The sequence below is a fragment of the Centruroides vittatus genome, unplaced genomic scaffold, assembly GCF_030686945.1.
Source record: "Centruroides vittatus isolate TY-2023 unplaced genomic scaffold, ASM3068694v2 contig_1048, whole genome shotgun sequence".
In the NCBI taxonomy this organism is placed as follows: Eukaryota; Metazoa; Arthropoda; class Arachnida; order Scorpiones; family Buthidae; genus Centruroides; species Centruroides vittatus.
The window spans coordinates 487,261-510,183 of record NW_027120676.1 but is presented as its reverse complement, the minus strand read 5'-3'; the positions used below and the strand labels follow the sequence as shown (position 1 = coordinate 510,183).

At 31.5% G+C, this 22,923-nt stretch overlaps 1 protein-coding gene across 1 annotated transcript in view; it reads right to left on the bottom strand.

Moving 5' to 3' along the window:
* Positions 1-22,524, bottom strand: part of tud (tudor domain containing protein) — a 44,639-nt gene extending 22,115 nt beyond the window's left edge. The window contains exons 1-3 of the mRNA XM_067264822.1: positions 20,503-22,524; positions 10,910-11,043; positions 205-517 (exon numbers count right to left, since the gene is read on the bottom strand). Coding sequence (XP_067120923.1) covers positions 205-517; positions 10,910-11,043; positions 20,503-22,444 — 2,389 coding nt within the window. The 5' untranslated portion in view covers positions 22,445-22,524. The remainder of the gene's footprint in view (positions 1-204; positions 518-10,909; positions 11,044-20,502) is intronic.
* Positions 22,525-22,923: the final 399 nt, after the last annotated feature.

Sequence of the window (22,923 nt, the reverse complement as noted above, 5' to 3'; positions counted from 1 at the left end):
TTTTGATTTTATCAACTGCTCAAAAAAAAGGAAAAAAAATTCTTTAGTGTATTGTAATTTGCTTATATATATATATATATCCAGAAAAACATTTTTAATAGAAAATTTAATTTTAAAAAATTTATTTATTTTATAAAATTTGATAAATATGAATATTTTAGTTTAGATTTTATTGAAAATGAATATTAATAATTAATAACATACCTTTAAAAACAGCAGTAAAAGTATTATTTAAAACAAGATCTCTAAACTTCGTTATCATCTCTGGTAAAACGTTTCTAAGATCAACATTTGCTAATGAACATTCCACAGCTTTAAAAGACACATTTAAAAATTCTGAAGATATTTTCTTTACATTAGATTTGCTTGTAGTCTCTTTGTTACCATAATCAACAAAAAATACTTCCACAGTATTAGGTGGGAATGTGTTGATAATTTTGGCTCGGTACCAACTATCATCTTCACTGTATTTTGCAACACAAACCATTCCAGTAACACAATTGTCAATTACTTCTTTCTGCAAAAAATATATATATATATATATATATATATATATATATAACATTTAATTATTTTTGTCCTAATTAAAATGAAATGATATTACAGAATAAAAATTATTAAAATTTTCTAATAATCAAAAACAGTCAATCCTTCTGATTGACTGTTTCTGATGATTAGCAATGACTTTGTTTCTATCTGGGCCATACTCAGCTTAAATGCAAACTGAATATTGTAGAATAACATTAAGAAGACTCATTGGGATTACTCCATTCAATTGGGTTATTGTTCCATATTTTTAAATATGCAAATAGACAATCTAATCCAATATGGCTTAGGGTGGAAATATCCCTCACTTAAAATGGGATTCTGTTCCACTTCTCTGATCATAAGTTGAATTTCATATGTATGCAATCATATAATAAATGTTACAGCTCTAACTGCTATTTGACAAAAGAATGAAGGAAAATAACAAAAATATTTCATACAATAGTCCAAAATTTTCAAAATTTAAATATAAGAGTTATTAAATGATACATAAATTGTAAAATCAGAAGATATATTTCACAAAATTGAGGAAGGATGACAAAACATAAAAGGAAACAGATACCAAATGAAAATATGTATTGTAGAATTAAAAACAATGACATTTTAACAATAGATTTCAAAATGTAGTGCATATCATTGAAGAAAATTTCAGAAGTTAATAACTCACTAGAAATTTCTGTCAAGCATGACAGAATACTTTTTATGAGAAAATAGAGATTGAAGAATTGAGAAGAGCTTCAAAGTTGAGCTTGATGTTATGTTGCTGTTTCTGCAGCTCTCAACAAAAGCCATTCTTACTCAATGATGCTTCATGGCCTTCAGTGGTTCTCAGTTGTTCTTATTCTTTTAGATCTAGAATTTACCTGACCAATTCTACTGTTATGCTTTCCCCTGGGCATTTTTTCAACAAAATAGCATCTTTTTAATTCCATCTTGATAAAACAAGGATGAATTGTATGTAATTAGTTAGATGAGTGATAACACTTTCTAAATAATGGGCTCATTAGATCTTTACTTCTGATTTGATAATAGAACATCAAGTGGTCACTATGAAAAGATTTTTAATTTGTTATAGAAGTGAAACAATTTGGCTATCTTCTTTTTAAATTTTAAATTTAATGAAGCAATAAATTTAAGGGATATTCTATCATCAAGCATGAACTAAATGAGGTCACTGACATCACTGAAATGTAAGTGCAATCACCAATCCGAAATTGATATAATGATTATTCTATAGCTAATATTTCTGCAAAATAAGTAGCCTACACTTTCCATCAGAACATAAAACAAATATAACCAAAATTTCATCTGAATTGGACAAAATTTGAAGAAATTATAAAGAATTCACACACACACACACACAATGGTTTTTATATTATTAATTACATACATGATATATTGTATAAATTAGGGCAAAATTCCTTACTAATTTAGATTATTATACAGCAAAAATAATATTAATTTGTACTTTAAAATATTTTTAAAGTCTTTTCGTATTGCAGATACGTATTTATTTAACCTGCAATATAATACTTTAATAACAAAAATCTGTTCAATACCAACATATTTGCTATAAATTCCTCTAATTACTATTAGATATGAGTTAATACAGTAATAAGTTTTGCTATCTAATGTGTATTCAGATTTTCAAAATCTTAAAATAAAAAATTTGTTTGCTAGAGAATGTATAATAGAGACACAAACAAGAGGAGAAAGAGGTTGGAGACTAAGGAATGATACTGAATGATAGAACAATACTTGGAATTTAAGTTTGAACTTTAATCTAGTACATTATAAATTCCAAGCTTATACTGGGAAAGTAAACTGCAATTATATTCATTATGGAATAAAATTCACTTACTACAAATGCATAGAAATATTTTTCCATCAAGTACATTTTTCAAAATAGAAGTATGCCAACAAAATTCTTTAATTTGAATACATATGCAAGTAAATTCATCAAATTCAGGCCTAGGAGTGCTATTTCCCCTTTGAAAAAGTGAGAAAAGTGAGTTGAAATACAGAAAAAAGTGAATAAAAAGTGAGTGCAATAGTGACAAAACAAAGTGAAAACACAGAAGGAAAACAGCAAAATAGCGGTAAAAATTGTTATTTTCTTTTTATTCTGTTATGGTTAAACACATTTTAAAAATTTCTGTATATACTGTAATATAGTAGCCACTCGTTATATCGCGTTTTTTTGGTCCCCCAAATTTTAAAAGCATTTGAGTCAATTAATTTTAAATTACCAATTTCCACTGAATTTCTATTTGCAACGAAATACCAGAAAGAGCTAAATATGCAGAACAGGTGGATAGATCGATTGTCATTTGTTTCCTTTTGATATAAAAGTTGTTTATTTATTAGTTTTAAGTACAGTCTCCTCATTTACAAATTTCGAATTCACCGCATAATGTGTAAGGAAAAGATCTAATTCTGAACGAAAACTTTAAAATTTTTATACAGTAGTAACTTTATTTTGCTTTTTAGAGAATTTTTACTCTAATTTTATAAGTTTTGATATTCTATTATATATTCAATATTTATTTTTTTTAAATTTTCAATTACAGCATTTATAATTTTTATTGAAAAATATAAACTACACGAATTTCTAATAAGCGATTTATATAGTACTGTATAATAAAATCGCAATTGATGTTTTGTTTTTATATCGACAGTATTTGTCTTTCAATGTCATTGTTAAAGAAACAATAATGCTAAATGGGCATTCATGGTTTCGATGTTTACGTAAACGTCAATTAATTCGATATAACCTACGAATAAAATTCAGGATTGAAAAACTAAGCTTATTTTATATCAGAAACACTTGCTGATGAAAGAATAGTGATTCCATAGCATGTATAATCTGTTCAGTAAAAGCCCAGAATTTTTATTACTCGGTTATATCGCGTTTTTTTTCTGTCTCCCAATAACCAGTGGCTTCTGTATTTCAAGTAAACCATGAATACTTGAAAAGTCTTTGGCTTCTGTAAATAATCAGTCATGAAAGATGATGTTCTCTTATTAAGATTATTCTGCATGTTATCAGCTTCCTTCTTTTTCGCTTCCTCTTGCTTTTGACCACTTAACACTAATAAGCATCACACGTGCTGCTTGTACTTCATTCATGTTCTTGCTGTTAATAGCCTTCTCCACTTTTTTTGTTTGCTGCTTCTAACAAAACTTGGACTGTCGCATGTATTTCATTTTCTTCCACATTTTTCTGGTTTAAACCAGTTGCAGTTCCATAATCTTCATGTTACGAACAGCTTTCTTTTGTTGTTCTTCAAAACATTTCTGTGCTCTTTTTTCCGTTTCTCTTATTCTTTTAACTTCTTTTCATTTTCCAATCGTTCTTGATAATTTCTATGCACCGAGGAAGCTAACTTCAGTCGTCCTTTGTAATAGGTACAAGGTGTGGGCTTTGGTCATACATGTTCAGTCCCTCCTTAACAATCAAAAGTGATTTTTGATTGATTTTTGTGAAACCGTGTTGTATTATTCTTAGAAGTCTCGAATACAAATTCGTGTTAATAACAACCACATGGCTTTTTTCCACCTTTATAAAGGTGGAAAAAAGCCATGTGGTTGTTATTAACACGAATTTGTGTTTGAGACTTCTAATCAAAAGTGAATTAAGCATTCTTTCCAACACTGATGCTCTATCAGGAGAAAGTGCCCGGCATAAAATTGATCCTCTCTTTCATGGGAACGGGATTTTCGATGCTGATTTCACTAATTTGGCTATTCTCGGATATTTATCATTATCAGAAACTGTTTATTTTTTAATGCTTCGAGATGTGTAAATATTGATTTCAAAATAAAATAATAAATCTGAAATAAATATACAGTACTCCAAATAATATAAGTAAAATAATATTTTATTAATGATTTCATAAATAAAAAGGAACTTTTTCCTGCAGATGAATAAAAACCAACATCGTTGCAAAGTTGTTAACCTTTGGGAAGGTGTGAAAATCTTTCTCACAAGCAATTACGTGTTGTACTTTTTACAACACTTCGAATATTTTAATTTATTTGGTAAATTTTATCTGTAAATATGAATTTACATTTTCGTTTACTTTTTTAGTCTCTCATTAATACACAATTATAATCGGCATAAGAGAAGATTAAAAAATGGATATTTCACAAGCAAAGTAATCACATATTTTATGAAAATAACACTTACTAACTATATGGAATAATTATACTTGTAGTCAATTTAAACATACATTTATGGGAAGATGTAGATGTGATTTAACGTTAACAATATGCTATGAAATCATTAAAGTAATTTTATTAAACTCAAGTTTATGAAATTATTTAAAGATAAATCAAGTAAAAAAATATTTTTGTAAACGACAACTCCATAACCCGATTGTTAATTAAAACCAAATAATCTGCCAAATTATTGGGCTATAACCAGGATAACTAAATGGTCAGAAACGAAATCTTTTTTTAGTGGTAGGAGGTTACGCTACTATCTCGTGTTAATTTTAATAATTATATATTTTGAATTTAAAAGCGGCAGCAGTGTTGTCAGCTTGAGAGATTAATCCCTCTGCGTAATGTGTTTTCCCCTGCAAAAGGACTTTAGTGATTTTCTTAGAAAACAGCCAAAACTGCAGGGATGCTTAGAATACTTATTTTTAAACTCTGTAGAAGGAAATGCAATTCGGATAAGGTAGATTTTGGCGAATAATGAAAATATGGCATGAGTACATAACTTTACTCAACACTGGCTTCTGAATTTGTAATGAGAGGGATTTTTTAAGTGCATAAAAGATTTTTTTAAATACGTTAAATAAATTTTTGTTTCCTATAACCTAACGACACTGAGCGGGCAGTTGCAATTTTGAGTCTGCTCAGGGCCGCATATTTTCTTCTAAAAACATCTATTCCGATAGTCCGATAATTCGTTTGGCTTTAAAATTATTTTTGGTTTGTCCCACATCTTAATTAAGCATGTGAAAATGACCAAAAAAGTGAGAAAAGTGAGAAAATGACCTGAAAAGTGAGAAAAGTGAGGATACTTCAGAAAAGTGAGTACAAGTGAGAAAAGTGAGCGACTCGGAGGCCTGCAAATTTCAAGCAAATTTTATCCCAACTGCACTCAAAAATAATAGTAATTGTAACTCTTTACAATCTTCTTGTTTTTAAATGCAATATTTCTTCTTTGATCTGTAATAAAACATCCAATATATCACAACTAATATTTTATTTATTAAAATGATTTCACTATTTATACATTTTTGTGTTTATAACTGATGATGGAGTGTAACCCACAGAAAGTTTATATAACAAAAATGAAACCTTTTCATAACCCATTGTGTACCTGCAGTATACAACTTCAAAATAATCATACAAAAGGTTTTCAGGGAGAAAACACTACTTTTACAAAAAATTACATCAAACAATCAGAAAATTCTGGCAGCTTCAAGAAAAAAATAAGAATGTTCCATCCAAAAACAAAACAAATGATGCAAACACTTTTGCATCAAAAGTTGAACAGACAGATCCACTTTCAGCACCACATCTCATAAAAAATATCTCATCTTTGGGTTTCTTTTATGACTAAACAAAAATTAATAATACTTCATTAAGAAACCTTATTAAACTCTCATAAAATTTCCTGGAAAATCTCTCTTCGATGTTCAGTTATTCAGTAAGCTAGAATTCTCAATGTTCCCCCAATATAGTGAGTGCTAATAACACTTACTATGTTAAGATGAGTATTAATAACTTACCCCAACATGGAATGGGTCAGTCATACATTTAAAATCAGTGTATAATCCATCCTTTTTCAATTTTTTTTGAACATAGATAACCCAGAGTTATATAGACAAAAATAGGTACTACAATTCTTACAATATTGCATTTTCTTAATAATTTTTTGGTTATCTTTCTTCAATTTCTTAAAATCTGTTTTCTAATTTTTAAATTTGTACATTTCATAATTATATTTACTCTAAATTTGGTAAAGTTTGCACTATTTTTAGTTATTTTCTTCAATTTTTTCCATAATGCCAAAGACTGTAAAAATATAAAATGAAAACAGTTTCATTGCAAATTACAATCATCATAAACTATAATGCATAATGATGTTGAAATAATAGTGTATTATTAATTAAAAACTAAAATAAATCTCTAATAATATAAATACAGTACATAGCATAGTCAAAAATAAATTAAACTTCTTTCACAAGTTTTATTACACAATAAATGGAAACTCTTATTTGAATTTGGATAAACTGAAACAATTTTCTGTTATAGCATATATAATGAACTATTTCTAGGTGTGAACAAATGAAGCCTGGTGCGAACTAGTTGATGCCATGGCTTTCAACATGGCACCAGAAAAATTTTTATAGTCAGGTGACTGTTTTCCTTTGATGATTTGGTGTTTTTCCTTCTGATATCATTTGTGACTAGTTCTAAAAAACCAATGAATATTTTGTCTATTCCTCTACAAACTATTACTCAATAATTTGTTTGTAAAATGATGATGATCAGTGACAATAATTTGTCAATGTTGTCTTTGGCTACTTCCATTTGTTTGTTGCCTGTTTGGTAGAAATTTAATATATAAATGAGAACAAAAATAGAAACCCAATACAGACTGGATCTGTTGTGATATGTACAGTATATAACTTTTATAATTTCAATAAAATTATTTATACTTTTACATCTATGAAAATCTGTCATAATCCTGGTGTAGCAAAGTATTGCTGAAACAAGACAAGATCACAGCACAAACATATGGATAACTTGTTTATGGTCTATAGCACATGTTCCTTTCTCACAATCTTTCAAATGTGTATGATCATCTCCTGATTGTCATCCAAAAATTCTACATATTTGATCTGAGAGTCATTGAAAGGACCACCTACTTTCCAAGTCGAAGTGTGTGACTTAGAGTGAGTTCAATCGATGGTCGAACGAATTTTGTTTGATGTCACATCTGATCAATTTGTGCAATGTTGACTACTTTGCAATGGGCTTAAGAAGAATGTTCATTTTATGTTTGTTCATGCTTGATGATAGCCCAGGAGTTGCTCTGGAAAATTTAAAAATATTGCCAACCATTTCACCAGTTTAAAATTTCTTTTTTGCCACTTCAAATTATTGCCACCAGTTTTATTTACTTATTAATGTAGTTGCTGGTAGCCTTATCAGTTTGGCATAGCAAAAGTAACATGTTAAGCTGACACTTATAAGGAGAAGGCCAGATGTTCAGGTCTCCAATTCAAATGAAACTTGGTGGGCATGTAGCCTTAAACACAAACAGCTTTTCCAAATAACACGACCAAGTTCTCAAGCATTTCAAAAAAACAGGACTCTGAAAATTGAGTGTTTAGCTTAGAAGTCTTTGAAAGTTTCATGTTTCTGATTGACCATAGCTGAATGGATAAAACACTAGGTACTGGAACTAGATGATAAAGGTTCAAAATCTTTGGAATTTTAGTTTACTTTAGTTTTTTATTTTAAGTAGAGCATAATTATTTTATTATTTTACCATTTCATTAGTATTATTAATTTTCACATTTAAAGCTTATAAAACAAGAGATTAAAAATTGTGACATTATTTCCTGTTTAGCAAAAACAAGTCTTTGTAGATTTAACTCTTTTACATTGTTAAATAAAATTTTTATTTCTTTATATTTATTTTCAGATATGGTGGTATTGTGATATTTGAAGTGTAACAAACATGAGCACATTAGGAAATTGTCCATAATATTAACAATTAAAAAAATAAAATGCTAAATTTTCATATCACTTGTCTTTTTCATCCATGTGCAATAAATAAACTGCACATAGATGAAAAAAACTGAAGCTTATTTGCTTGTGAGGACAGTATGTAATCATGAGCAAAATTACATGAAAATAAATAAAAGTTTTATTTAACAACATAAAAGAGTTAAATCTAGAGATTTGTTTTTGTTAAACAGAAAATAATGTCACAGATTTTTAATCTCTTGTTAAGCTTTAAATGTGAAGATTAATAATACTAATAATAATGTCAATTATGCAGTAAAATAACAATGTTACGCATTATAAAAAAACCAAAACTAAACTAAAATTTTGGATTTTTGAATATACATCATCTAGTTCCAGTACCTAGCATCTTATCCTTTCGACTATCAATGCTCAGAGACATGAAACTTCCAAAGACTCATTACTCAATTTTTGGAAACACTTGCAAAGTGGATCCTATTATTTGGACAAGGAGCTGTTTGTGTTTAAGGTTACATACTCACGAAGTTTCATTTGAATCAGAGATGGTATTTCACAGATTCTGTCATGTCAAAATTTTTGTTTTAGTCTACTGAAAAAAGATCAAAGTAAAAAAAAGTCATGCTAAAAATTTCTGCAAATTTTCTATCAATAAAAAATCACCAATGTGGAAACACTTGGCAACAAGTTAATGTTACCTATGGTAGCGAACATGGTGGCTCATCTCTGAAACAGTGTGAGCGCACATTCTAACCTAACCTATTCTAATAAATTACCATAATTATTGCCAACCAAATTATAAGAATAGGGGTAATTTATTAGAATAGGTTAGGTTAGAACGTGCATCCCCACTGTTTCAAAGACAAGCTGCCATGTTTGCTACCATAGGTAACATTAGCCTGGCAGCATTGCACAAAATTGCCTTCAGTTCTCAAATGCCACTTCCTACTTTTCTGCTTGAACTTGCGACATGACATCATGAAATTGCTAGATATGTGGTGAAAGAGAGTCCCATCACATGAGAGCTAGATAGTCTGCTGTTTTTTCTAGAAGTATGCTTTAAAATTTAATTTCACACTGAATGTCAAAATATGCAAACTAGGGTTTTTATCTCCACTTGAATATCTACAAATATCCAAATAATACAGGGTGACAAAAATTAACCCGTACAAGTTTTTTGCATCGTAAATTTATTAAAGAAATAAAAATTAGAAAAATAACAGTAGATAGCAGTGACAATACTTTATGTATTAACCAGATTTTCAGCCGGTTTCAAAGTGGCCTCCTTTTGCCTTGATGCAGAGCCCCAAACGTGTTTTGAAATTCTCGGCGATGGGCCGCAGCTCTTCTGGAGACAATTTGTCCCACTCCGGCGCAAGGATTGCTTCAGCGACTCCAAACTTTTGTGGCGCTTAGTGCAGGCCCTGGCCTCCAAAATGGACCACACGCTGTAGTCCATCGGGTTCAGATCTGGCGAGTATGGTGGCCATTCCAGACAAGATGAAATCAGGAAAATGGGCCTTGCACCACTCCTGAGTCTTCTTTGCCCTGTGTGCTGGCGCCGAGTCCTGTTGAAATGTCCATTTCGCACTGCCAAAATGCTGCTGAGCCCATGGAAGTACCACGGCCTCAAGAATGTCACTGCGGTACACATCTTGATTTATTTTGGCCCCTTGATCGACGGAAACAAGGGGTGTCTTGCCGCTTGCACAAATTCCGCCACAAACCATGACTGACGTTGGATTTTGGCGATGTTCAATGACGGCTGAGCATCCGGGAGCCTCTGTAGACCAGTTCCTGTCATTTTGATGGTTGTGCACCTGTTGTATGGAGAAAAGCTTCTCGTCTGTGAAGAGAATGCACTCCCATTGTCGACCTGCGGCCCGACGCTTGAGTTGGCGGCATCTCTGGAGTCGCATGCACTTGTTTTCATTGGTGAGAAGCTGAACCTTTTGGAACTTGTAGGGCTTGAGTCCAAGTTCCTTTTTCACCATTAACCGCACCGATTCGCGATTGATTCCAATCTTGCGAACAATTTTTCTCATGGAGACCTTTGCATGTCAGTTAACTCGCTTTTTGATGATCTTGCAATTCCTAGATGTATTGATGGTGTGCTTTCTTCCACATCTGGAATGGTCACCATTGTGGCCAAGCTCCTTGAATCGCCGAACTGCATCTGAGACTGTCATTTTGGGAACACCGAGCAAACGAACAATTTCACATTGTCGTTTTCTTTGCCGGAATAGCTCTAAAATTGCACAACGTTTGTTCGCCATCCTTAAAAAAATAAAAAACTAACCCTTATTACAACGAAAGCACATCTACATGCACAGGAAATCACGGAGAATTAAATACAACAGTATGCAAATTAGTGATGTAAAAAAGTTCAGTTGCAGCATTGCTACAAACTTTGTACGGGTTAATTATTGTCACCCTGTATGTTCATTTCATGCCAACAATATTCTATTTGAACATCTGTAACTACTCAAATTACAAGTCATGATAATGTGAAAGCTTTAAAATTCCTGAATGCTTGTTATTTCAAACTTTTATTTATTTTCATTTACTTAATTCAAACAAAATATGAAGTGTTATTAATTCATAATAAAAATATTTCTCAATAACTTACATTTCCATCCAATGAGGTATAATGTGCAGTCAGTTCATCCATTAGAATATCTAATTCGCAATTATCTTTCTGTAACTGACAATGAAAGCTGGATGGGCTTAATACATCAGTTACCAGTACTTCTTCTAATGCACCTGAGAAAATATTTATTATAAAAAATTATGAGTAAGTAATTAATAAATTGCTAAAATTTAGATATAATCAGATTAAAAATTAATATATTGGAAATAATACTTGTTAATTGAAAATTATTATGTATAAAAATATTAGGAACCAAATGAGAACAAACAACATAAGAAATAAAATTGTTAACAAATACCAAAATTCTAAACTAGAAATATTTTTATAGTAAAGATGTTATATGAAATTTTATTCTTCAATAATTGAATATAAATAATTTTTGAATTTTTTAAAAATGCTTTTCTGTCTTATGAGGTAACTTTTGCATAAATATCCTTTTATTACCCTTTATTTATCATTATTAAGGTTAAATAAAACAGGGGTCCTCTCTCATTATGAGCACAATTTTTTTTATTATTAAATAATTAGTGATGGGACAATATCAAACTTTCTCCCGGTTCCAATTCTACCGAAAACTCCCAATTCTGATTCTTTTGAATACTTTCTAACATTTATTTTAATTTAGAAAAATTAATGATTTACATTACGAGCTTGGTACATTCAGAATCTACTTTTGGAAGAAACCGAAAATTATCCATTTATATGTGGATACACATGCTTTCATTGTGCACTACAAAATAACTTTGTAATCTTTTTTCAGATAAAGTTAATATTGCAACACTACCCTCAAAAAAATTACAGTTAATTCCCTTTTACTCAAAGAATTATCATATCGTGTCATCTACGATCACCATCTTTTGGAAACTATTTTGTTAGTTGGTGCCATCACTGGGAGAGGGGAAAGGTAAATGAGAAAATGCACTTCTTTTTAATATTTCTCACAATCAGTATGCCTCGTAAATGCATTATTCCATCGTATTTAACACTAAAAGAGGTTCGGAAAATGATGCAATGAGCCAAACAAATGCCATCATCACGAGTTAACTAAGTTTTAAATTCATTCACTTGAGCCAGGTTTTCCTAAATGTACAACTGCATGAACTTTTTTTGAGGAAAAGAAGAATGAAACAAATGCCTAGACTGATTCATCTTGAAAAATCCAGCAACAAGTTGCTTAACTTTCCCACAACATTTGGTGGTGCCATCTGTTATGACATCTTATTTTAAATACCTTTTATATTTTTAATTATCATCAAATAGCAAAAAGCTTAATTTTGAGAGTAGGAATGGTTTTTATAAAAAGATTATAAATGCTAATAACAAGTAAAATCATTAAGTCCAATCCTACTAGAGATACAGACAATACCATTATCTCTCCACCCCCTTGATTTTCAATCACCACAATTTAATAGCATCAATCCTCCTAATAAACAAACCTCCCTGCAAAATTTCAGAAATTTTAAACAAAAAATATAAAAGTTAAGCTGCAAAGATGACAAACAAAATGTGCCCCCCCACACACACAGACACCCATACATTGAGAAAAACCCCACAAATTTTTTTTGCATTTCTCGAAGTTTCAAGGTCCGAGTCCAAAAATGTAAAATTCTTGGGGAAAGGAGGGTCAGTTTTTTGACTGATCGCCATACTTTCCCTGTCATATATATAACAAGAGCCAGGAAAGTAGAATCAATTTTTAAAACTCAAAATGGCAGTAAACTTAGTGCAAACAATTATTTTTTACTTAGAATTGTACAAATCATGTTTGATAATTTAACATATTACACCAACATCTGTGAATCATAAAAACATTCATAGTCATAATGGAAAAATTGTTTTATCAATAAAAAACACTTCTGTATCGGCTGAAACTAATTTAGTTTAAACAACACTTTAAATACTTTTAGTAACATTTAATTTAAACAAGCATTTTCGACCTCTTTTCATAGGTCTGCATCAGGTTTGACAAGAAAATTCAAGCTGTCTTCTTAAACAGTTTGAATCTTTAAATTAAAGTGTTGTTTTTAAAAGTATTTAAGGTGTTGTTTAAGCATTTTATATTTATAAGTAAACATACTAAATATTAGAAACAATTTTATATTATAATATTTTTTAATTAAAAATAATTTTACATATTAGTCCAAAATTATTTTAGTTATATTCAATAATGAAATTTAAGACAATACAAATAATGTTTGAGTCCTTTTATTCCAATCCAGGAACCACAAACAGCAGGTGACTTGAAGTAAAACTTCTAAAAATAACAGACAAAATACTATCAAACGATTTACACACAATCAAAAATTATCTCGACATCAACCTATTTTCTCAGGCTGCAACGTCTACAAACATTAAAAATCATTATTGAATCCTAAAATAATCCTGGGCTAATATGTACAATTATGTAAATAATTTCTGGGCTGCCCGAAAATCCACCAGATGACTCTCAGCTTAAATGTGATTATATAACATGGATGGCTTTCATGAAGGATTTTTAATGTCTGTAGACGTAGCCTACAAAAGCAGATCAACGTCAAAATCATTTTTGATTGTGTGTAAATCATTTGATAGTATTTTGTCTGTTATTTTTAGAAGTTTTACTTCAAGTCGTCTGCTGTTTGTGGTTCCTGGATTGGAATAAAAGGATATAAATACGAGGGCTATTTTTTAAATAAAGTCCGTTTATGAATGAAAGTGAGAATAATGCGCAATCATGGCGGTATGCATGCGCTTCCGCTCCGAGCAAGCTTGGCGCGCGTTTTGACGCCATTTGCAGCCATATCGCCTGTCTGTATGCTGAGCTGTAGAAGTTTAAAATGTTTAAGAAAATTGAGTCTCCCGCCAACTGTAAGATACGATCTATTATTCGATTCTTGAATGCAAGAAACTTGGCAGCAGCAGAAATTCACCGTCAGATTTGTGAAGTTTACGGTGATAATGCTATGAGTGACAGTAAAGTTCGAAAATGGGTAAGAATGTTCAAGGATAGGCGAGTTAATGTGCATGATGAGCCACGCCCTGGCTGACCTCTGATTTCTGAAGATTTGATTCGTGATGTGGATAACAAAATTCGAGAGGACCGATGATTCACGATTTCAACGTTATCAATTGAATTTCCACAGATTTCAAGATCAGTTTTGTATACCATTGTTTCGGAGAAATTGAATTATCGAAAATTGTTTTCTCGGTGCGTTCCAAGACTGCTTTCTGACGATCACAAAACAAATATTAAACAGTGCTTTATCGTTTTGACTCGATACGATCATCCACACAGTCCAGACCTTGCACCCAGTGATTTTCACTTGTTTCGATACTTAAAGGAGTTCCTTGGTGGTCAACATTTCAACGACAAAGAAGTGAAAACTGCAGTCGTGGATTGGGCTTCTTGACAGGCGGCAGATTTCTTTGAAGTCAGAATTCAAAAAATTGTTGAGCGGTATGACAAATGTTTAAACAAAATTGAAATTATGTAGAAAAGTAGATAAAAATATGAATATTTTTTCCATATTCCATGTAGAATATGGAAAAAATATATTTTAATGATATTTACAGTATTTTTCTTCTTATTAAAAAACAAACCTTATTTAAAAAATAGCCTTTGTAGGAAAAAGGACTCAAACATTGTTTGTGTTGTCTTAAATTTCATTATTGAGTATAAAATATAATTTTGTTTATACTATAAACTGTCTTGTGGATAATTAAATATTTTTGTTGACCGCCAGCCTCAATTTGAAATTGCTGGTCAAGCCAACCAAATACCGACCAGGTGGCAAACTAATGTCACCCTATCTCCCCTAAAATGGAGACAGTACTGATCAACTGCAATCTCTCATCGCTCTGACTATGTGAAAGAAAAGTCTACCATGACAGATGCCACCTTATATATGAGTGTCACGTACTCTCTGCTTTTGCAATGTGAAAGTTTCCAATAAACCAACACTTAATTGTTAATATCATAATTTAAAAATGTTTTTAATCTTTGACTGAAATAAATAATTTTTTTGTTAAATGTAGAATTGTTTTAAGAATAGGAAATTGTGACAAGAGTTGCACAATTACAATTTACCATTAATTGTCCCATCACTATAAATAATTGCTTACATTTTAGGACTAGGTAATCCTTTCTTGTGGTCACTTAGTGTACCATAATTAATATACAGGGTGTATCAGAATAACATTTTAAAAATTTGGGGGATTGTAGAGTATGAAATTTGAATGTTTTAATATAAGGAACCCATAGCCAGAAATGTGATATAAAGTTTCTACAGCACTTTGTGCTTTGCGATCAGTAGCAGAATACAGTATTTATGACAAGTTTTATTGACAAAACAATACAGTACAGTCAAACTGTACATTGAATCAGCTGCTGCACTACTTTAGAGTAAAGCTTAGTTCACACTGAGCGAACAGCTAAAGCAAATGAGAAAAGCAAAAAACGAGTTTTATTCGCTTAGCGAAATTGACCCATACAACCAAAAGCAAAAAGCGATTGTGATTTTTAAGCAGTGGCGTAGCGTGGGTGTCAGCCGCCCAGGACGGAGGAAAATTTCGCCACCCCTTTATTTAGGGTTAAGTAATGAAAAATTTCGCCACCCAGGGTTAAGTAATGAAAAATTCTGTGCTCATTTCAATTGGTCCGAATCGTAGGTGCGGCAAAAATATAAAATGAAATGGTTCAAACTTTTACAAGATATTATTATTTATTGTGAAATTTTGCCGCCCCCTAAAAGTGCCACTTGGGGCGGGCCACTCCTGCCGCCCCACTACACTACACCACTGATTTTAAGGAGCCAATCATTTGCAAGCAAGAGAAATTGTCATGTGGAAAAACAAAATGGCTGCTTCCGATATTCCGTTGTTAACCTCGTTTGTTTATTTATTGAAAAAGAAAGTTACGTCAAAAAGAAAACGATGCTGAGTGAGAGAAATATTAAAAATCCGTAATTACAACATTTACTCTATTGCGTGAGAAAGTTTCTATAGCCATCTTGAAAACAACATGAACCACGTGACAACTAGTGGGAATACGATTGGTGGCAAAATTTTTTCAATAGTGAAACAGTTCGATGGTTCCAAACTTCGAAGCAATTCATGAAATGGTAAAATTCACCAGAAACTATGTCATGTCTGACATGTTATTCGCTCTGCTTTTCGCTTTCACCACCGAATTGCGCTCAGTGTGAACTAAGCTTAAATGTTCAATGTGACAACCACTAACTTCGTTACATCACGTGCAACGACAAACCATGTTTTGTCCAACTTTCTGATAGCATTAAATGCTGTCAAGATGCGCTCTGTAAGCTCATGAACTGTTTCTACAGGTGTTGCATACACAAAGGACATTACATAAACCCAGAGGAAGAAGTCAAGAACAATAACATGACAGAAGGGTAGCTACCAAAGTGAAGGGCGGTCAAGCACTTCCTACCGTTGTAGAAACTTTATATCCCATTTCCAGCTATGGGTTCCTTATATCAAAATGTTCAAAGTTTCATCCTCTACACTCCCCCAAATTTTTAAAACGTCATTCTGATACACCCTGTATAAATTAAAATACAAGTAAAGAGAAATCAAGCTACAAAACTGACTTAATTTCACTTATTTATATTTACAGTCAAACTTCCATATTACAAACTTCTACATAGTAAATTTCTCTGTATAACAAATTTTTGTATTGTACACTGCACTTTCAGCCAAAAATATATGTAAAATTACTTCTAAATAACAAAAATTAAATTTCTATATAACAAATTTTTTTAACTTTTGTAATAACTATTGATCATTAAAAGTTGATTACGCCATCTGGGTTGAGTTCAAATTTAGGTTAAATTTCAGGTATCAATCCGTAAACCCTTTGTAAAACCACACGCAGGTATGAGAAACACTGGTTGTTAGCTTTTAAAATCATTATGTAATTTGCCCCACGTAGCTACTGGTTGTAAAGAAGGGAGAGAGACATTATCTATCAGCAAAGGCATTTGGACCTAAATGATTTACAATTAATGAATGTTTCAGAAATGTACTACTGTATTTATGTATTAAAGTAAATTAATTTAATACTGTAACTTATAGTTAACATGTCTTTATTCTAAAAAATTACTGTACTGTATAAATTTTTGGACACATCTCTTATTCACTTCATAATCCAGTACTGTACTGTATAGTATAATGGATTAATTTTGCTCAGATTTTGTTTACGCTGCCTTCTTAGGAAGCATTCCTGTCATAAAATCAGGATAACCTGTATAATGAATATGAATAACAGTGATGTTTTTTATTGTATAATGTTACCCTCAAAGACTGAAATCACTCATTGAGTAAAAAAAATTACCACAATACATGTGGCTAACTCAAAATGACCGCAAAGTGAAATGCGTGTTGTGGCTTTCATGATATTTGACCACAACGCAATCTGGTTAGGTTGGTTAGGTTAGGTTACTTGGTTACTTTCAACATCATGTAATCATTTGTGAAAATCTGTTGTGATGCTCGATATGTCAACATTTTCTAACAGCTAATTTACTAAAAATAATTACTTTGTCAGGAAATTTTATTAATAAATCAGTCTTTTTTTTATGAGAATCAAGAATGTTTCAGAGTTATTTATTTTTACAAGAACTATTACCGTGACATTTCAAGTTGCATTTTATGTTCTTTAAGCAACCTTTGCATTTTTTTTTTTATCAATACAGTATCTTTTACAGTGACACATTATAAACCCTTGCTTACTTCCAGATGTTAACATGGATGCTGAGTGAAGTGTGAAGCTGAGGGTATGTCCCGAATGTTAATAAAGTTACTCTCAGAAATTTTAAATTCATTATGAGCATAAAGTCGATCAAGAAGACCCTTGTTTCTTAACTGATAGAGACCCGATGGATTAATGCTCATAACAACAGCTAAAACATTTCTGGGAGCTGCATCTCTCTGATCAACATCAGGCACACCCTAACTAAAACATTCAAACCAATTTCAACCTGTCCAAGTAACCTAGCCTAACCTAACCTAACCAGAAAGCGTCGTGGTCAAATATCATGAAAACCACGACACAAATTTCGCTTTGTGGTTGTCTCGAGTTAGCCATAACGTGTTATGGCAGTTTTTACAAATGCCACAATGCGAATTTCGCTTTGTGGTCATTTTTTCGCTCAATGATCGATTTTGTCTTTGAGCCTAACATATACAGTACAATATTTAACTGAGAAAATGGTCTTACTTGTGTAGGTAGCTGAGATGAGTCATACCTAAATCATTTTACAGTATTGAATGCTATGTAAATAAAATAAAGTTAAAAAAAAAAGAACTTTCCTTAATTTGTCTACAAGCTTTCCGAAGTCTATGAGAACAATTATTTGGTATTGACGGCCGCAAATTTTGCACCAATAAGCTGCCTCGACTTGTTCAATCATGTTATCAACTCAATTTCATATTTATTTTCACATTTTCAATTTGCGGTCCTTTTCTGTTCTTTTTCCGTTATTTACACGTGTAGGTCATTTCATTGTTATTCACATTTGATATCATCATTTATCACATACTGCCATGACGTTTGTCTGTCTGCTACAACTGTCAAGAATTAATGTGATTGGGGAAGCGTAGTGACAGCGGGCTGATAGAGAGCAGGATCCTTGCCATAATGCGGCTTGCATGCCAATTTTCGTACATGCGTTAATCAAGCCAAATATTCGATATTCGGCCTGAGGCCAAATATACTATTCGTTGCAACACTAGTACAAATCCTTGATGACAATGCATGAAATCATGCAGTCCAGCTTTTCACATAAAATAAATTGAATTTACTATTACCACAACATAGATGTGAAACTATAATATGCATTTGGTAAGTTTAAACACTTACTGAAGTAGTGAACAAATTGATTTGTATTACGTACCTCAAAGCCTGTTACCGGTATGCAATTAACATCAAAAACAAAAAATTAACTTCTACGAACGTTTTTGAACCTTCAACAGTTCTTTAGGCAGCAACAGATTTCCATTAGAATGTCATTAAATACAAATATTATTCAAAATTTGAATACGTGTTACCCAATGAACTTTTACTAGGCACTTTCTTACTAGGCTAGGTACTTAGGAATTTAACCTATGCTATGAACAGGTTAAATTCCTCTTTATGGTTGATGCATGACAAGTGCTAGTGGTCAAAGAGCTATAAATTCTCATCAATCGCTACATATATAGTGCACATGCCTAGTAAAACTTCATCGGGTAACACGTATTCAAATTTCAAATAATATTCGTATTTAATGATATTCTAACGGAAATTTGTCGCTGCCTGAAGAAGAACTGTTGAAGGTTCAAAAACGTTCGTAGAAGTTAATTTTTTGTTTTTGATGTTAATTGCATACCGGTAACAGGCTTAGAGGTACGTAATAGATTACATTCTGGTATTGAAAAAGTGAAGAAATTGATTTGTAATGTTAATATGCAATTGCTGCTCAACATTGCCAATTATTTACTATTGCAGCAAGTATTTAAACATACATAACATATGAAATTTACAAACTATTAAAGTTGGATTTAAGTTCTTGCATATAGAATCTAGCTTGCAGCAAAATTATGTCAATTTGACATGATAGCCACACTACCCAAAGCTTTGCATAGTGTAGATATTAAGTCAAATTAATATTTTGCTGCACACTAGAAGCTACATACAAAAATTTAAATCCAGCTTAAAAATTTCCTGAAAATTACACAATTGGTTTTTACTTCAATTACTTATTTAAATTTGTTTTAACATTGATAAAAATAAGATAAAATAACTTAATAATAGAAACAACTTGATAGTGTATGTCTAGACTAGGGGTCACCAAAGTGGTCGATATAACATTATTGGGGGGGTCGATTATCAAGCTTAAGCTAAGGATAAGGGAGAGCTAAGGATCAAACTTATCCGTCTCACTGATTGTCAGTTACAAAAATTATTATTAATATATAGGCCTATACAATAAATGAAAAAAAAAATGCAAAATTAAAAGAAATGTATTAAAATAGTAGGCCCTAAGTGCATTTTTTTTTGCTTGTAACACAAACTTTTTGGTGGGGGTCGATGATCAAAAAAGTTTGGTGACCCTTGGTCTAGACCAATTAGCATTTATCCTTGTAAGCTGATAAAAATGTTATCTTTTTTTTCAATAGATTTCTTGCTGAAGCATAATAAAAACATAAATCAGAATAAATAAATACTCACACTAACTGCATACATTTATATTATTTTACTAAAAATATATAAAAGTTTGTTATTAAGAACTACAATCCTACAGTTAAGCATAAAATTCAAAATTTTGGATCGTTATTTTTTAGACAATTATATAGCACAATATTAGATATTGACATGGATAACCTAATTTATGACCTAATTATAATATTATTATAATTAAGTCATGAAACCATAAGATTAAATATGTTAACTGAACAGAAAATTTGCCAAAACTCTGCCTAAAGAATTTTAAAAACTTACAATCTTAAATAAAGAATAAAACACAAAATTTTTTATAAAAATCATAGAGTATGGGAAATATTAATATAAATTACTAATAAAACTTAGACCTTACCTATAGGAATTTCTGGATGTAACATATCATTAGTATTATTTGGCAATAAATTGTCAACTATGGAAGTCTGATGAATGGCGTTATTTGGTGCAACATTGTCTGTAAACTGTCTATTTTGTAAATAATTTCGTTGAATGAATTCCTGTAATTTTGTATTGATACATATGCCTGATGCATCAAATACAGATACAAAATACGTATCATTCTTTTTATCTTCAAACTTTATTACTAATCGCACATTTAACATTAATTTCTCCATTTCAGCAATAACTGAATCTGACATCAAAATATCTAATGAAAACATTTCCATGTTAACTAGATGACATTTTATTGCTTGAACTGGCAATTCTAATAATTCTGGAGTAATTTTTCTTAGAGCACTAATATGAGCTACTTCTTCATTTCCATAATCTACGAACTGCACTGGAACAGAAGAATTTTGCACAGAACTTAAAATAACAGCACGATACCATTGCTGATCAGCACTATACTTACAGCAAACTGATTGTCCGGGAAAGCAGTCATTTATGGAAATAGCATTAATTTCTGGATTTGTCATTTCACAAAATGCAGATACTTTATCCATTAAGTTCTTAAGAAGAATATTATTATGATGTAAATTGCAATAGAAGTTAAGAGGACTATGAATATAAGAAACATAAATATCATAGGTAGAATTCAAATGCAGTTCCAAGTACTTATAATTAAATGACTGCGTAATCAAAGGTTGTGAATGGGAAGGTAACAGCGAGTTTTCTTTTGACTTAATAATATTTTCACCATCATGATAGAGCGTCACAACATATGAAGATGACTGCTGTTCTTTAATACGGCAAGTCAATAACTTATCATCAACTAAGCTACGAAACGTGTCAGTATCTATGATCACATCCGTAAACAATTTGCACTCTTTAGCTTGGGCTGTAATAATTAAAAATTTCTGTGGTATAGCTTTCAGCTCATATTGAGATTTATTTTCAGAATTTCCATAATCAATATATGTAACACAGCAAGCTGATGGAGTAACTTTTGTAATAACAGCTCTATAAAAATTACTATCTTCAGAAAACTGAGCAATGCACGGACTTCCAGGCAATACCTCTTCCAATGGATAAAATCCTTGTTCGACTGCATGCCGTTTTATTTCCTCCATCAAAATATTAAGTTCGTGTTCTTTGCACGCAAGCTGAATGTAAAACTTATTACAACTTTCAACATGAGAAACATAAACTAAATGTTCTTTAGTCACATCGAGAGGAAGCGCTCTAAACGTTTCACCGTTATAAATAACCATCTGTGAAGCCGATGGTTCCAAACTCGACGCCAAAGGAATACCTATTCCCTTTTCTATCAAGTGATGTGCAAGTGATATGCCATTCACGAAGACACGGATATAAGGAATGTCCAGATATTTACTCACAACGGTACCAGCAACTTCAGTCTGAGACAGAACTTTTCTTATATAATCTGCAGCTTCTTTATGCCACGCTTCTCCGGTAGCAGAAGCAACTTCTGCCATGACACATTTTATAGCCTGAGGTGGAAGAGAATAAAGTTTCTCTTCAAGTGGCCTCACATTAGTAACTCTAATAACTCCTGTATGCCCATAATCAATGAAATGAACGATTACAAAAGTACCATCGTTGGGTGCATGCTTGATAACTCGTGCTCTAAACCAACAATCACTCTCAGTAGGCTTGACACAGTAATGTCCATTTACAGACAATTGGCATTGATGCATATAACCTCCAGATTTTTCTAACCTGGTATGCAAACTACGCATAACCGATTCTATACTACGGACCAGACTTGGCTCTGGCTGGATCCATAATTTTAATAAGTTTTCTTCTACATCTACAAAACTTACATTGAAACTCAAGTTCATTCCTTCCGTAATCTTTGGGGAACGAGAAAAATTACTACACTGATGTTGTATATCCATCTTACGATATTAAAATGTTTGTTTAATGGAATGTTTTCTTGCCAAATTCAAAGGTTTTCTAATCATATGTCAGTTTCGATTCGAACAGCAATTTCCACACGCGAGCAGAGGCGGGAATACTATTGGCTAGGGGCGCTTCCATCTGGGCTGGTTAATAAAGAAAGAAAAACAAAGCATATACAGTATATATTAAATACGCGTATATTTTTTATCTTTACGATCTTCATAAAAACCATATATACCTATATTTGGTAAATTAATTAGTAATTGTTATTTTTAGTCATTAAAATGAAATGATAGAAATTAATCAAAATTATTTATTTCATATGCGGTGGTTGGCAACATAAGGCGTCCATAATTTGGCCGATGGTGGAATAAAAGCTAGTACAGAAATCCTCGTTAATTTTTTTTTCTTTTTGCATGAGGGCACTAAGAGGGCCTCTTTTAGCAAGCCCATTATAGGTTTGGCCAGGCCCACA